Genomic DNA, 18,112 nt, shown 5'->3' with positions numbered 1-18,112 from the left:
AGGGGAAATAATTATTTTTTTATCCTTTTCGTTAACTCTATTCGAATACGACCATGACAAGCGATGATGGTGGTAGGCATGTTGTGCTTTGAAAGACAATCTCATTAGGATATAGATAACCTGTTTTTATCTTTCGTAGACATCGTATTTAAAATACATGAGCCAATTTTGGGGTAATTCATAATTTTTCCAACTTAAATGTAGATATATCGATTTCGTAAATGGTTAAAACATTTAAAGAATTCATTCTTGAGTAAAAAAAAAACTTTAGATTTTTTTTCATGACGATGTTAATATTTTTAAAACAACATTTAGGCATCCTAAGAGGCAAAAACCATTAATATTACTTAAAATTATTTTCGCACACACAACGAATACATACATAAACATTTGAAGAAAAAACTCGTATAATTTTGATTTTATTGGATAATAAGTTGTTGATAATAGACTATTAATGTAATGGTTTGAGTTCCAGCATATTTAAGCTTATACGTTAAACAAAACAACCTAAAATGTTTATAGTAGACTTTAACATGCAATGATTGTCCTTGAAAAAACTTTAGGCTTAAAAAACTTTTAGGAAGGAGCTGCAATAGTTGATCAAAATAGATGAAGATTCTTCATTTTTTAATTGATTTTGTATAGACAAAAAGTGAGACAGAGTCGGTGAGAATTAACAAAACATATTTTGGGATTAGAGAGAAGACTGATCTCGAACTACTTTCTTTTGTTACTCCTCGAGCGACAGAAGTGGAATACGAAGCCTCTGTCTTTTAGAAAAATGCTAATAACGTGTTATATGACAAAGTAACTCGACTCGATGATTCATTCCAACTTTCTAATTGATTATATAAGTGTGTTTACAAATACATAAGAGCCGCTATATATCATATGAATATGATAATGCAAGTATAGATTTTTTCTGTCAAAATATGTATCCCTATCACCTCTAAAAAGTTAGACTCAAGCACTTGTGTAGTCTTGTCACCTTAGAAAACATATAAGAAATCAACAAAAAAAATCAGAAAACATACGCAATATATGATTATGACCAATTATTATTTAAGGAAATAATATGTTATCCGACTGTATGTTGTTTGCAACCCTTTGGCCCAAAGTGTTGTGAGCTACGTCTAACCATCTTTATGCATAAATAACAATAATGCCCTTGGCATGACCAACAACATATGTGATTATTATTCCCAACCTTCCCATTAATCTGACCACATCGAGGGCAAGAATGTTCACGATCACCAAAAAGTTCAGCTTGAATCTGCCCCATCACTTGTCGTGGATTCATCTGTGCCTCCCAAAGTCTGACTTCTTCTTCTTCTTCTTGAGGAAAAAGTTCACAAACTCCATCACTATAACAATTATGGTCAGCATTAGTTCGATTCCAAAAGAAATTGAATATAGGATTTGATCATAAAATGATAAAAATAAATGACGGCTTGGGGTTTGTTTAATTGGAGTAATGGAATAGAATGATGAAGGAATGGAATGGCCATGTCATGGAATATGTAAAAGGTAATGAAATGAGTAATTATGTTCTATGATAAGTGGCGGATGCTCTTAGGGGCCAGGGGTGACCATGGCCCCCCTGGTTTTGAGGTTCTTAATATCTGGATATGTATGTATATTTTAGTTATGAAATAATTAAGAAACGACTAATTTGCCCCCGTTGTTTTTCTGCTTCCTGTTTCTATATAATATAACTTTTAAAATTTAGTAATTAGATAAAGAATCAACTAAACTTCCGAAAATCACTGGAAAAAAAATCAAAACAAATCTTGTATTATTAGACACAAATAAACCAGGAAACCCTTAACTCAATAAAGAAACTAAAAATCTATTCCAATTTACACTTTACTATTTACAATTTAGCTTCGAGTTGAAAAAACCGTAACCCTCTAAAACTTATACCCTTCAAATCTCGAAGCTGATTGTCTAAAAACCGCTGCCTAAAAAATCTCAAAACTAACCAGACAAATAACACTGCTGCGGGAGTGTTAGCCTCCTCTCTCCTCTCCTCCCGCCGTGACCTCATCGGATTACTCCGCCGTACACACTTTCCGGTTGCCGATCTCCATCTCCGGTCTCCTCTCTGCAGGATGGAGTATATTGTAGGTACTCTTTATCGTTTTTTATTTATTTCTCTTTATTTTTGTCACTATTAATAACAAATAGTCAATGGGCTTTGTGAAGATAAATTGACAGCCGCTGCACTCTAAAATTGTGCCAGCTATAATGATATTTTACTGAATAAAAAAGTTATTTTACTTATTGGTATTTTTTATATTCTTACTTTAGTTACTAGTAAAATGCCAAAGAAACTTAGAAACATTAAAATGTATTATATGTAATTTATAACGAATGAGTACCAAATGAAAATTATTACAATCATGATGTATTTATAATATCCATTTTAGAGTGTCAATTAATTATTAAAATACAAAACAAGAACATGTAAAAGTGTAAAATAGGTAATCAATATAAAAAATTATATAGTGAAAATTATATTTATCAAATAATTATTTATTTAATTTATTAGTATAAACTATATATTTTGTAAAAAAAAAGTAGTTTTTGTTAGTATTTATTAATTATTATTTTACTTTGTTATTTGTTAATTTTAATTAACTAGTTATGTACGTGAAAAACGATCCAATATTGATTGGTTTGTCAAAAGAAAGCTTATACAAGTTATTGATCCTAAAAAATCACTATAATTGTTTTGGATGACAAAAGTTATTAGAGATTGTTTTGGATGAAAACATACCCACTTTTAATATACAATTTTGATATATCATATAATAATGAACAAATTATACTTGTTTATATGGTTATGTTATGAAGTTATGATTTCGGCCCCTCTCCTTTTAAGACTCGTGTTCCGCCCGTGATCATATATGTTTGGAATTGGCTGGCTTGTAGGGATTTAAATTATCAAATGATTTTTTTATATTACATATAATTACAACGTATTTACATATAATATAAATACAAGGTATAGTTTTAACATTTTTGTACATATTATACATGCCTGATCACAAAAATGATCAAAAGTGTGTTATTAAGAAAATGACCACATTACCAACATTTATCACAAGATAAGCATATATTTTATGAGATTATTCTCTTGTGAAATTCAATTTTTTGCTAAATGGTGATGCCATTTTGCTAAAAAAAAAGATGTAATTTTCATATAATTTTTTATAAGGGCTTTTGTAGTGGGGATTATTAACCCTATTATTTACTATTTTCATAAAAAAATTCTAGTTACTTTGTTTTTGGGTTATATTAAAAAATTTCATTCCATTCTATGATGGGTCCAAAAAAAAAAGAAAAAAAAAACTAAGGGATGCAAATTAACAAAAAGGAAGGAAAATTAGATTCATTTAGGAATGATCCATTTCATTCCATTACTCTTGTTTTATTCCATTGGAATAAATCATTCCATTCTTTCCCCGATTCTATCATATCAAACACTACTTTAATGTCATCAAGAAAGAGAGAGTGAGGGAGGAAGGGGGAGCATAACGATGAAATGGTCATATTTTAAGGATAACTTCAAGATTTATTTTTCTTATTAGTGTTATTTTAATTTTAGGAGTTTTTTTTAATAAAGATTTATCTTTATTAGGAACTATCTACTAATGAGATAAAATCTTTACAATTTAATATTATTTCTTAGTCATTTTAGGACCAACAAGCTTCTAGCCCAACGGTATCATGTGTTGTCCTCCCTCTCTGAGGTCGAGGGTTCAAGTTATGAGAGAGAGAGAGAGAGAGAGAGAGAGAGAGAACCTGAAATGATCATATCCATCAATGACCTTCATACACCGATAACAAAAATATTTCCCACAATTTTGACACACCATTTTATTACACCCTGCAATCTTTGAAATCGCCATTTTACACCCCGGACATTGTTTTGAATCACGAAGTATTTCCTTCACACTCATAAGCTCTTGAATCATTTCTTGTTCACGTCTCCTTTGTTCATCTTTTATTTGGCTCGAGCTTTGTCTCTCCTGCATCATACCAAAATCTTCTTTATTAAAGTTTTAATATCAGTCATAAGTGTAAATTACTAAATTATTGAAAATAACAACATACTTTACTCTTTTTACCAATATATCCACAATAGCAATGTAGTGAATGTACTTACATTTCTTTTCTCATAATAGATCGTACTTACATTTTTACTAATAGTACCAATATGCAACACATATAACAGCAACATACTACCATGTCTTTAAACATATTAGCAACTTATTTACAAATCTTTACTGATAACGTGAATATGTAACAAGTACATCACCCTAAGAAGATAAATTATTACATATTTACCTGCAAGATTCGGAGCTTCATTTCGGGTGTAAGACATGTGATTCCAACATGGCGTTTCTCCCTACAAAGAGTGCAAAAGCTAAAGAAGCATTTGGAGCATTGAGCATGTTTATCTTCATCTTCTATGCATGGTGTTTCACATCTTGGACAGTAGACCACGTCGGACATTGATTCAAGTGTTTTTTGTAATGTAAGTGATTCCCATTTTTCAAATTGTTCATCACCGAGTAAACGCTTTAAAAGGCCAGGTGGAATCATACCTCCACATTTTGTAGTAGGGCAAGAAAGCTTGGTTACAGTACCTTCTTTTATATGGATGTTCACGTATGTTTTCATGCATATTTCACAAAAGAAATGCTGACATGGCAATCTGATAAAATCGCTACCTATGGGAAAATTGACATATACAATGAACTTTTACCAACACAAAGAAACATAAATTCATAATCATGGTGTAAATGTCATCCCAGTTGAAAATCAAAACTTACCAGCGAATTCGCTAAAGCAAATGAAACATTCATGCAAGTTTTTACGAAAATCTTCAACTCGTTGATTATCATTGTAACTCTTTAATTTAGGGACATCGACATCTGGAGAGACACATCTCGAAATTGCCCTTGGATCATTGTTGTATTTAACACCATAAGGGCCAAGAAGGACTTCTTTATTAAAACCAAGATAAGAAAGAGACGAACTATGCAACCACTCAGCCCATGAGTAAATGACTTCCTGGCCTTCCTGTTCTTTCCATATTGAATCCAAAATAGAACATAAACTGGAAATTTTTGAAGAATTTAACCATTCTGTGGAGATTGTGAAGTATGGAGGGAGATGTGTAGGGTATGATTTGGGTAATAAACATGTTAAAACAATGGGGGGAAGATATTGGACTTCAAATGAGTAAGAAAAATCTTCTGAATTGTTAGAATTAAGTTTTGTGGAGATTGTTAGTTCCTTAGGAGTTTCAATGTATATACGAATCTGCATAAGAACACATAAATATGTAGTTAGTTTCGTACATTTCTTGTAACTTTTAATAATTTTTTCGCTAAATTGCTCTTGGCACCTGAAAAGTCCGCAACCCACTTTGCTTATTGAGGATGAATATGTTCTCTACATAAATAGATTCCATAGCCAGTATCTACAGTTTAATAATTGACATAGATAAGTTAGGGTTTGAATACACGTTTTTTTGACATTTTGTAACATATGAATTACAAATTATAAACTGTGAATAACATGTTTTATGGTTTAGATTCCATCTTCTTATGGTTTGCGTTTCACACTTCATGACAATGTATAAACTGAAAATCACACCTTAAAAACTATCCATCGCACCTAATAGCTTTTAGTCGTTAGTATATAAGTTTATAACAAATTCAGGAGACCCACACCAGTAGAGAAGCTGCAAAGGGACACTTGGAATGTCAATAGGAAAGGTTAGAGAATATAAGAATCATGGTGGTAGAGCAAGGTGGTAGGTAAAGGTAAAATAAGCTTGTTTTAAGGAGTTATTGATTAGTGGGGCTGGAAGAAAGAAAGATGCAACGAGGTAACACAAGAGGTGCAGAAAGTGGTGGTTCAAGCAAAGTATATAACGTATGAAGAGATGTACAAGAGATTGGATACAAAAGAGGAGGATAATAGAGAAATAAAGAAAGAAACAAGTTCCCTCATATGGTGTTAAATGACAACGATAAGCATACAATAATATACCATGGAAGAGGATCCAGAGGACCCTAGCAAATAAATAGAGGGGTTGCAAGGAGATATGTATCAGAGATCAAGGACTTGTGTCTTAGAACCTTGTCGGTTGCACGTAGTCTTCCCCAAAGGAGGTAGAGGTCCATCAAGGATCAACACTTGGCCCATACTTTCTCACTTCAATTTTGAAGGATATTTTTAATGGGATCCATGAAGGGATGCCATGGTTTACGTTTTTTACCGATAATATTGTGCAGAAGGTAGAGACAAGGATAGAGCTGAAATCTAGATTGGATATTTAGTAGACGATGTTTGAAGGAAAATATTTATGGAGTATATTTAAGATGATATATTCGTAATGCAATTTAAATAGCAAGTGTAATGATGACGAGGTAGAATCTGCCTAGGAGAGAAAGTATTGTAACCAAAGGAGAGTTTCAAGTAGTGATCAATGATACATACAGAAGTAAATTGCCAAGTTACCCACTACATAAAGTTAGGATGACTAAGTAAAGGGCAACCACATGGTATTGTGTGACAAGAGGGTCTCTTTGAAACATAATGGAATATTTTATCGGGTTATGCTAGCTAGCTATGTTGTATGGATTTGGATGTTGATCGACAAAGGTCATGTTCTAGTGAATGGCGAGGATATTAAAACGAAATGGAGTAGATATTTTCTTTTTTTATATATGATGATAGTAACTCTAGTGCTAGTGCCAAAAACAATGAAACCTTTAACCTTTCCAAGGAGGCGTAAGAGTCACGACGAAGGTTTTTATGGTAGGATTAGTAATGAGGAAGTGAAGAGAGCACTGAGGAAGATGGGGAGGAAATAATTCGTAGGTCCATATCAAATTCCATATCGGCATGGCAGTGTATTGGGGAACAAGCAATTAGGTGGTTAATAAAATTATTTAACATTATTTTAGAGAATACCAAAATGCATGATGAATAGAGATCAAGCATTGTGATTCCAATATATAAGAATAAAAGGGATACCCAAAGATGCGAAAACGATAGAGGCATTGAGTTACTTAGTCACGCCATGAAACTATAGGAGAGAGTATTAGAGGTTATGTTGCGTAACAACACAACCGTTACCAAAAACCATTTCGCTTTCATACCTGGGAAGTCGACGACTGAGGTGGTCTACATCCTTAGGCATATAATGGAGAAATGTAAGGAAAAAATGGGGATCTTCATATGGTGTTCATAGACCTAGAGAATGGCATATGACAATGTCCCACGAGAAGCCATTTAGAGTAATTTAGAAGTTAGATGGGTCCACGAAAAATATGTCATTGTTATTCGTGATATGTATTGCCAGTTTTTGACATGTGTTCAGACCCGGTCGATGACACATACCCTATTCTTGTAGAAATAGGGCATCATCAGGGGTCAAACCTCGGCCCGTATATCTTCGCCCAGATTTTGGATGATATCTCTCGTGATATGCCAGTGGAAGTCCTTGGTATATGCTTTTTGTTGACTACATTGTGTTGGTGGCTGAGTCCAGGGTTGATTTGAATGCTAGGTTGGACATTTGAAGATCGACATTAGAAGGGAAAGGGCTACGAATCAACACATTTAAAACGGAATATCTTTAATGTAATTTCAGTGGGGAAGCAAATGAAGAAGGTGTAGATGTAAGTTTAAGAGAGCAAGTTCTTACCTTGAAGGAGAGCTTCAAGTACCTAGGATCTATGATACTTAAATAAGTGGGTGTAGATGTTGACGTCACACATCACATATAGGCAGGTTGGCAAAGTGGAAAGCAACATTAGGAGCCTCTATGACAAGAGGGTCCCAATGAAACTGAAAAGAAATTTTTACAGGGTAACTACGAGGTCTGCCATGATATATGGATCTGAACGTTGATCGTCCAAGAAGGACCACGAGAGGAAGATGCAAGTATCATAAATGAGAATGTTGAGGTGGACTTGTGGCAGAACTTTGTTGGATATAACTATTTTTTTATTTAATTTAAATTATTTATTAACATTTAAAGTGAAAGAAAATGAAAGGACCTTTTCTCTGGGTTTTGAAGAGTGGGGAAAATGAGGTGGCGTTGAGTGACGTATAAAAACAGAAAGGTGAAAGATAGTATTTGAGGAACCTTGTGGCCTTATATGTAAAAAATAAAAATGGTATACTAAAACTTAGGTGTTGTTTGTTTTTACGAAGCGAAAATTCATAAAGTCTGCAGACCACCTTTGCAACCCTCTGCGGCAGAAGAGGTGAACAAAACGGCTGCAGCCTGTAATAAAAAGTCTGTTTGTTTTTTAACATCTGCAGACTGCTGCAATAAACTAAAATTTAAATAAACTGATTTTATAAACTGAAAATAGTTCTCAACATTGAAATTTTAATAATTCTAGTCTTAAAACATTGAAAGAATACAAAAAAAAACATGTAAAAAAACAAAAATATAAAAATTCTAAAAAATATATAAAAGAAGCTATCAATTTTTTTTTCTAGAAAACTAATTTTAAAGAACATATAAAAGAAAAATATGAAAAAATTAAGAAAATATTGCAAACAATGTCTAGAAAGTTCGTAAAAGAATCACACATGTTAAAAAGGATACAACCGAAACTGAAAATATTATTAAAAGAAACGGTAAAAAAATTTAAAAAAAAAAATCAAATAAATTGTGGAAACTATAAAAGCAATTTTATCAAATCCATAAATCAAAGTTTAAAAAAAACAAAATTTAAAAAATAAAAATCAAGTTATACCAAATTTCTAAAAAAATCACTTGGAGAAAATGAAAGCTGAAGATACGGGTGCAAACGAGCCGAGTCGAGCCCGAGCCTGGTCAGGCTCGGCTCGGGCTCATTTAAGTTATACGAGGCTTGAGCTCGAGCTTGACTTGATTCGAGCTTAATTGTAGTAAGCTCGGCTAGAGCTTGTAAAGAATTATACAAGCTCGGCTCAGTCTCGAGTTCGGTTCGTTTTTTGTCTAATTTGCCTAAATAAGGCTAAGATCGGTTCAAGCTCGTTAAGAAGCTCGTTTACTAATACCCTAAATCCCTATTTCCCCAAATATGTTTTTATTGTAATATATAAAAGTAATAATAAATTATATTATATATAGGCTCGTTTAGGCTCGCGAGCCTAATCGGGCTTAGTGACATAGGCTCGAGCTCGAGCTCGTTTAATAAACAAGCTTAATATTAAGCTCGAGTTCGGCTTGGGCTCGTTTAAAATTGGTTTCGAGTCGATTCTTTAACAAGCCGATCCCGAGTAGCTTGGCTCATTTGCATCCCTAGCTGAAAGGTTTGAAGAGACAAGTCAAATGTTCCGCCGTACAGACACAAAGGCTTCCAAAAAACAAAGTACTAGGAGAGGACAACTGATGTGCGTGTGTTGCGCCTCGCAGCAAAAAATGGTCCGAAGAGAGTCCATTCTAATTGATTTCAATAGTGTGATAGACATCTAGCTATTTGATGACCAATGAGTGAAAGCTTTTGATATGATGAATGTATATTTCCGACTTTACCAAAATCACAAAAATGCTCTGCTTTTCAGATTATTAAAGAATGCTCCTATTTAAACCAAGAATCTATAATTCTATCAGTGAATAATTTCAACTAATAGATTACAGAAATACGACTCCAATTGATGATAACGAAGGATTTTGAGATGATGCTTAATGGACTCAGTTTACTAACAATAATCATCTTGGATTACAACAAGCATTAATCTTGGCAATAATCGTACTTCAAGCGACACCAGTCTATAACCCAAATCACAAACTAGTTTGCAAGATTAAGTCGATTAACTATTACGTCAATACCAATCAAACTTAATTAATGAAAACAATATAAAATTTACCTCATCCTCCTGTAATTGATCATTAATACTCAGTAATTCCTCTGATAAATCAGGTTCTTCACCAAACAATCTCAACCTTTCTAACCTTTTCACCACATCATCTTCGTCATCTTCTTGAACATCATCCTTATTTGCACCCAATCCCTCACTGGATTCCTTCTTCTTATTCTGTTGTTTCCCTTCTTGTAAAGACTCTGCTTTGCCTTTATTTCCATCTCCATCACCATTATCTTCCCCTGGTTTTGGGTGAAAATTCAATGACCCGAGTTCAGATTTGTTCCGATGTGATTTAGGGATTTTAGGAATGAAATCTGAGATGGGTTTTGCAGACGAAGAGGTGGAATGTTCTGTTGATGATATTGGATCAGAATCAGATTGAATCTCTTGATGGATATTGTGATCATGAAGGGGTCTGAAACTCCAATTTTCATGAACATTCTTTTGGTAATATTTTCCTCCTCCTCCGCCACTTCTTCTCATCGTTGAAGTTGTAGTTGAAGACTTGAAACCCCGCCCCCGCCGCCGCCCGCCACCATCTTGGGTCGGTCATTTATAGGTTCAAAACTACTGAAAGATAATCTTTAATTCAAAGACTTGTTTACGAAGCAAAGCATCAAGTAAAATATTGAGTCCTTAAAAAATTATATAACAACTTATCACATGTAAGAATTGGGATTTTGAAACATATTTAATATGACGACATGACACGTTAATGGTTGCTTTTGATATCGTAAATAAAGAAAAAGATAAATAAGGAAATTAATTAAATCTTTGACGATTCTAAACTGTTCAACTTAAAGTCATCCAATAAATCGTAAAACATCAAAATGGTTAAAAAAGTCTGTCCTGTTTTGACCATGAAATTTGATTTTTAAGATTTCATTATTGAGTAATTATCTCTAGGAGTGAGAAAAGTAGATTAAAAAAAGTATATTTTTTGGTAATTCTATAGGTATCTTTCCAAATTGTTTTGTGTATCCTCTCTTTGTTAGTGGAATAATTTTTCATGTGATCTGATGATTTATGTGAATAAGGGGTACCTATAGCAACACCTTAATTTTTTTGTATGGTTTTAAGTGGTGTAGATCTTTTTGGTCTCTTTTATCTATGTCGTGTAGACATTAGTTTTTACATTTGTTTTTAAAAGACTTTAGATCTAAAAAGATGTATGTGCCGTTTTCCCGGCTAAAAAAATATTTTTTTCAAATGTTTTTTTTTCAAACATTAATATTATTTGTTTGAATGTTTTTTTTGTAATATTTCCTCATTTTAATTATAACGAAATACAATAAATATCAAACATGTATATTAACTCATATCATTTTTTTTATATTACAACACACTATTTGAAAGTTACCTAATTATCTTATTTAGACAAACACATTAATCATAATATAATATCACATAAAAAATAAAATAAAAAATTGACTGTGAAAATAAACATGTTTTCCACTTTAATACAATTTCCTACCTTTCTAAGATATTAACGTTTAAACATTTGATAATGTGTCATTATCCGATAATTTGAGGTAAGATGTAATTTTCGTAAGATGTAAATTTTGACGCTACATGACATCCAAATTTATGTTTTAAGTATATATATTAAGAGACTAGGTTATAGCCTGTGGGGACAACGGTTATAAAAATAAATAAACTTTTATAGTAAAATTAAGTTGTTCAAATAAAAATATATAAACAAATATAAAAAATTACAAATAAAAATTAACAACAAAGTTTTATTACAGATAATAATAAAGATGATATAAGAAATAAAATTATACAAATTATTTACAAGTTTCTAAAAACTTTTCTATAGTTTTTTTTTTGGTATCGACTTACAAAAACCATCACAAGAATATTTTTTTTTTTTTTTGTTAAACTTGGTTTTTGTAGAAAAAAAATAAAAATTTTAATTGTTAAATCAAATAAATTGCAAACTGTAATGTTTTTATAGAATTAAAAGTTTATTTATAAAGGTACTTTCGAAAACTAAAACAATTGGTGGTTCTAAGTCATCTAATTTCTATTATATTTTAATTTTGTTATATCGATATTATAGTTAATTAGTTATAAATTAACTTTTAAATTTTTATCGAATAAAATTCTTTTATATTTAAACAAAAGACAAAAGAAAAGTTCCCTGTAATATAAACCTGACCACACACAAAGTCAGAAACATCTTCCTTGTTTCATGGTAGGCGTGACTTTAGTTTTCCCTATATTTGAAAATAAGCCATACATTTGGTAGAATAATAAATTTGGTTGCAGCTATCCATGACTTTTACCAAGTAGTTAGGATTTTTTAAGCTTATATAAGAAGCCGAATCGTAGGCTTGAAGTGAAGAATATATCCCATATTGTAATTTGTCTTTCAAATATTTTATCAACAATAGCCTTTTGGCAACATCTCCATGCACGTCCAATTTATTTAGATAACATCTGAAACCCATATTTGTTCACAAAACTTTAGCTTTCTTGCATACAAATTATTTTATAAATTCCAACAAGTGGTATCAGAGCGAGGTTAGTGTATGCCAAAATATATGCCAAGAATGACAACTCTCGAAGGTGAAGGTGTTCAAAAAACCGAGAAGAACAACAGTGTTACGTTACACTATCCGATGCTTACAAAGCTAAATTACTCGGTATAGGCTATAAAGATGTGTGTGAATTTGCAAGCACAAGGAGTGTGGGATGCAATTCAAAAAGACGACGTGGATGAACGAAAAGATCGGATGGCTCTTGCGGCTATCTATCAAGCGATTCCGGATGACGTGCTACTTATGTTAGCTGAGAAGGACACGGCTAAAGAAGCATGGGAGACGCTGAAGATGATGCACATGGGCGCCGATCGAGTAAAGGAGGCTAAAATTCAAACCTTGAGAAGCGATTTCGAGGTTATCCGAATGAAAGACGGTGAATCGGTGGATGATTTTTTCATAAGGTTGAATACCATTGTAACCGGTATTCGATCTCTGGGCGAAAAAATAGAGGAGATTACGGTGGTGAAGAAGTTCCTTCGAGTCGTCCCATTACGATTTATGCAAATCGTAACATCTATCGAACAATTTGGTGACTTAAAAAACATGACTGTGGAAGAGGTTGTGGGTCGCTTAAAAACCCATGAAGAGAGGCTTCGGGGTTATGGTGAACAAGGAGACGGACCTTCCTTGTTGCTTACTCATGCCGAGTGGGCAGCACGATCCAAGAAGACCGACGAGGGGAGCTCGTCAAACACCTCAAAGGAGAGAGGTGGTCATGGTGGCCGAGGCCGAGGGAGAGGCCGAGGACGAGGGCGTGGCTGAGGAGGTGGCCGTGGATGCAATGCAAACCAAAATAACTATAAAAAAGATAAAAGCAAAGTAAAATGCTTTCGGTGTGAAAAGTTTGGTCATTATGCATCAGAGTGCCCTGAAAAGAACCAAGGTGAGGAGGCGAACCTCACACAAGCCAATGAAGACCAACCCATCTTGATGATGGCAATCTCACAAGAATATGTACCCGGAAAGGTGTCGCTAAACGAGAAGATTTGTGTCAATCTTCTTGCCTCGGGGGAGAGTCGAGTGGAATCCGAGGTGTGGTATCTCGACAACGGTGCTAGCAACCATATGACGGGAGACCGCTCAAAGTTTCATGAGTTAGATGGAAATGTGACGGGTCACGTGAGATTTGGCGACGGTTCTACTGTTGCTATTTTTGGAAAAGGCTCGATTCTATTCGATTGCAAAAATAGCGACCAACGACTTTTAAATGAAGTATACTACATCCCAAGTCTAAAAAGTAACATTATTAGTCTTGGTCAAATGACGGAAGAAGGAAGTCGAGTCATTATGGACGGGTCGGATTTGACGGTATACGATAGAAATAAGATTCTACTTTTAAAAGTTCAAAGATCTGCAAACCGGTTATACAAAACTCCTTTGAAAACCGGTAGACCAACATGTCATTTAGCCACGAAGGATGAGCCGGCTTGGATATGGCATTCTAGACTCGGTCATGTTAACTTTCCCGCGTTGAAGAAGTTGTCCGAAAAGAATATGGCAACTGGAGTTCCAAGGATTGAACATCCAAATCAAGTGTGTGAAGGGTGTGTTCTTGCAAAACAAAGCCGAATCTCTTTCCCAAACCAAGCAGTTTTTCGAGCTCAAAAACCACTTCAACTTGTTCATGCGGACTTATGTGGTCCGATCACACCCACTTCTATTGGAGGAAGCAAGTATTTTCTTCTTTTAGTCGACGATTATAGTCGGTGGATGTGGGTTTATACGTTATCCGGGAAGTTTGAAGCCTTTGGTGTTTTCAAACGTTTCAAGTTGATGGTCGAAAAAAGTTCGGGTTATGAATTAAAGACACTACGCACAGATCGAGGGGGAGAGTTTACGTCAAAAGAATTCTCATTATTTTGTGAAGAAAATGAAGTAAAAAGACATCTTACGACACCATATTCGCCTCAACAAAATGGTGTTGTAGAAAGGCGAAATCGTACGGTTATGGATATGGCAAGAAGTCTTCTTAAAGGAAGAAATGTACCCGGAGAGTTTTGGGGAGAAGCCGTTAGACATGCGGTTTATCTTCTAAATCATTTACCTACAAAAGCGCTCACCGACATCACGCCGTATGTGTGACAACCATCAAATTTCGGTCAAGTCAAAGTCAAACAAAGTCAACTAGTCAAACCGGTCAACTCCATTAACCCTTGTATGATAGGGTTTACATTATGTAATCACTGTATAATTCGCTATTTTAATGAGAAAACATCATTTGGAAAGTTCATGTGTTTGATTTTCCTTAGCCTTAACAGTGCTAAACAATGAACCAAAGCGATAAAACACTATTGCACAATCATCGGGATTGTGTAGGACACTAAATCATGGCTTAACGGGGTCTATGGACCTTGCGTTGCGAAGCCGGACACTCAAAAAGATCACAAACGAAACCTCTCGCAATCTCATTCAAACCCTACTCAAGATTACTTGACGCTAATAGGATCGAAACTCATACACTACGATATAAATTGACGTTAATAGCAACATAGTATAGTACAACGTTATAACTATAATCAAATTAAATTATGATACCATATTAAAATCAAATCAAAGTATAATGCTCTAATTAAATTTAAAAGAATCAAACTTGAATGCTATAATTAAACTTCAAATCAAAGTAGATTGTTATAATCAAATAATAACTCATCTTTTATAAAACTCCATTTTTATAAACTTTACATTAAATTTTATAAAACTCTATTTTTATAAACTTTACATTAAATTTTATAAAACTCTTATATTAATTATGTAAAAGATGCTTGTGTTAGTGGGAAATTATGAAGACCACCAAAAGCAAAAAGATTATTCCCATGGTCTCCCACTCACACCTCCCATCCACTTTCCTTTCCTTTTTCTCCCAACACATTATTCTCTTCACCACTTAAACCTTCTCTATTCTTTCTCTCACTCTCAATCTCGAAATTTCCTCCAAGAATACTCATATTCCATCCAAGAACAATCTATTATACTCAAATCTTCATCCCTCTTGAAGCATTCATCAAGGTATGTTGTTAAAAGTTTCATATTCATACAAGAAACAAATTAAATCCACCAAAATATCTAAAACTCATTTTATGCATAAACCTGATTTTTCTCAGAATCCCATCAATAAAATAAGAAGTTCTGGAAATTTTCAGAAAATAATTTATTTTTATTGAATTACTATAATTATTGCAATAAAGTAGGGCAATAATTCACATAAAATACTTTTTGCATTCAATAAATTCTGAGAAAATTCTGGGATGACCTGTATACTGATTAAACATGATATATGAAGTTTAATGCATTTATATTACTTTTTACTATTATTTATGATTTTATTGATTAATTAATAATGAAATATATAAAAAATACTTCCCATAGTCACAAATATCTGAAACTTATACACTGAGCTCTAAATCATGTTATAAAACTATGGTTAATTTTACAGATTTTTTGAGAATCATTTACTATTTTTCCCGAATTTTGTGTTGTTTAATCATTAAAATATTAAATAAATACTAAAACAGTTCAGAAAAATATACAAATTTTACAGTAATTCATATTGTATGAAATAATGATTTCCTAATAATTTCATAATTTTTCAATACTGTTTACTATTTAAAACTATTTTCCTAAGTATTTAAGCATGTAAAAATGCATTTTAATGATTATTTCATATAAATAATTGTTAAAATCTGTAAATAATTATAATTGGGCAAGTTATTATTTTAATAAGAAATTATTAAAATCTGGCCTAAATTGAAAATATAAATTAATTATGCAAAGTAAGTAATTCAATTTAAAATTCATTTAACAAATAAATACCTTAATATTATAATCAAAATGAATTATTGTTAATTCATCTAATATAAGAATATGTGTCTAATTATTTGTATTAATACTCCATTCTCGTTTAGCAGTTCCTAAACCAAAACTATTAATTATATTAGGTTCTACGCCATTTTGACCCGAATCGTCTATCGTACGACACACGCATTTCCTTTTGGGACTAATGTGAGTAATCTACCCCATATTTTTTAATTTTCAATACTTTTGGGGTGTATCATGTGGTTCTAATATGTTCCAACTTCATTTTATTGTTTTATCACAATTGAGACATTGTTGGGACATTTATACGTGAGTCATTAATTGTATAACTATTGTTTGTTTACGCTACATGTACTTGTAGTGCATTATCATTTTTAGTCTAATCTCCATGACTATGCCCGTATTCTTGAGGTACGTTATGGACAATAATAGCGCTATTGGGTTGACCACCCCGCCTTGGGACGCTAAGGTGATTGATCGCACGTGGTTGAGTGTGTATGATGATTAGATGCTCCATCCTATATATATTTATATATATATACATATGTATATATAGGGTGAGGACTTATTGTTGTTGTTATCATTTGTTAATCAATTTTTGATTTATAAATCGTTATCTCAAATACAATTGTTTGCCGACTTCAAAAAAAAAAACAAATTTCCAATTATAAAGGTTTCAACTTCACAATTTTCTCTACTAAAATTAGATTACTCACCAACTCTCGTAGTTGACCTGTTTTTACCCATGATGCAGATTTGAAGAATGAAGTTGATGAAAAATAGGTTGTGCCTTAGAAATCCACAAGACTATTTAAATTTGATGTAATAAATGTTGTTCATATTTGGATTTGTATTTGTATGTTGTGGATCTTGTTTGCATACTTAGTACTTAATTGAATCTAATCATATTATAACATAGTTGTCATGAGACTTTGAACAATATATCACGCCTCGATCGATTCCGACAAGGATCGGGGTGTGACAGATTGGTATCAGAGCCCTTGACTATAGGGAATTAGGTTAATTGCCTTGACCTAGTCTATAGCCTCTAGGGTCCTCTCGTATGCTAGTTTATAAAATGCACACACAACTGTATGCAATTCGCACTTAGAAAATCCTAGGAATACCTTTGTGTGTTAATTGCTCCCTTATGTGCATACGTATTACTCCTAACACTTATATGTGTGCATACACTTGTGAATATTCTCCACTTTCTCTGAAAATCACACACATACTCAAGTTGTTTAACAAAATGTATATACATATATGTATTCCTTAGAGCTCATAGGAAATTCAAAGTCATCTACTCTAGTTGGGTAGGATCATAGTAATGGACGCGTAGTAACTGGAAGGGGGAGGTGCCGGTAGCCCGAAAGTCCTGACTAGGTAAGCATTCGTATACATCCCAATCAACCGAGGGACCAGTTTGCTTATCTGGGGACCAAAGGCGAGAGTTCCCAAACCTATAGGCCAAAGCGCGTCATTCACATTACTTTTGAGCCATCAAAATACCCGACCTTATCAAACGTATCCGAAAGGATACACTCCAAAATGGCCAACTCATTGGACTATTAAGTTCCCTAATGGGCCTAGAAGTGGGAAAGAAATGTGAAAACTTAGTTTTGTGGGGCCCACGCAAGTGCTACATTTTTCACATTTAGTAACCATGGAAAGCCCAAAAGGTGCCCAACACTCCTAACCATGGCCCAACAAGTGTTTTACAATTATTTTACCCAACAATGTCTAAAAAAAAAGTTTATTTCCCTAATCAATTTACAAATAACTCACAAGTCCATATGCGTGTTTCTCATAGTTGACATGTTCCTTGTTTGGTTGTGGACTTAGGGTAGACTCATTAG

The 18,112-nt window shown here is 33.2% G+C and overlaps 1 protein-coding gene across 2 annotated transcripts; it reads right to left on the bottom strand.

Annotated features, from left to right (window-relative positions):
* Positions 1-824: 824 nt before the first annotated feature.
* Positions 825-10,465, bottom strand: LOC145165529 (uncharacterized). Of its 2 annotated transcripts, none has more exons than XM_079084257.1 (6): positions 9,898-10,458; positions 5,420-5,494; positions 4,842-5,334; positions 4,354-4,739; positions 3,808-4,034; positions 825-1,364 (listed from the first exon to the last, which is right to left on the bottom strand). In XM_079084257.1, exons 1-6 carry the CDS (start codon positions 10,375-10,377, stop codon positions 1,079-1,081), a joined length of 1,947 nt encoding a protein of 648 aa, XP_078940383.1. In that variant the 5' UTR covers positions 10,378-10,458; the 3' UTR covers positions 825-1,078. The 2 variants fall into 2 exon arrangements, with proteins under 2 accessions (XP_078940383.1, XP_078940384.1); XM_079084258.1 differs by lacking the exon at positions 825-1,364 and adding an exon at positions 1,389-2,104 and having other exon boundaries at positions 9,898-10,465.
* Between the last annotated feature and the right edge of the window lie 7,647 nt (positions 10,466-18,112).

Source organism: Lactuca virosa, chromosome 3 (assembly GCF_052849685.1).
Source record: "Lactuca virosa cultivar CGN04683 chromosome 3, Lactuca_virosa_CGN04683_v6, whole genome shotgun sequence".
Lineage (NCBI taxonomy): Eukaryota > Viridiplantae > Streptophyta > Magnoliopsida > Asterales > Asteraceae > Lactuca > Lactuca virosa.
The sequence above is the reverse complement of the archived record's forward strand: the minus strand, read 5'-3'. Positions and strand labels throughout refer to the sequence as shown.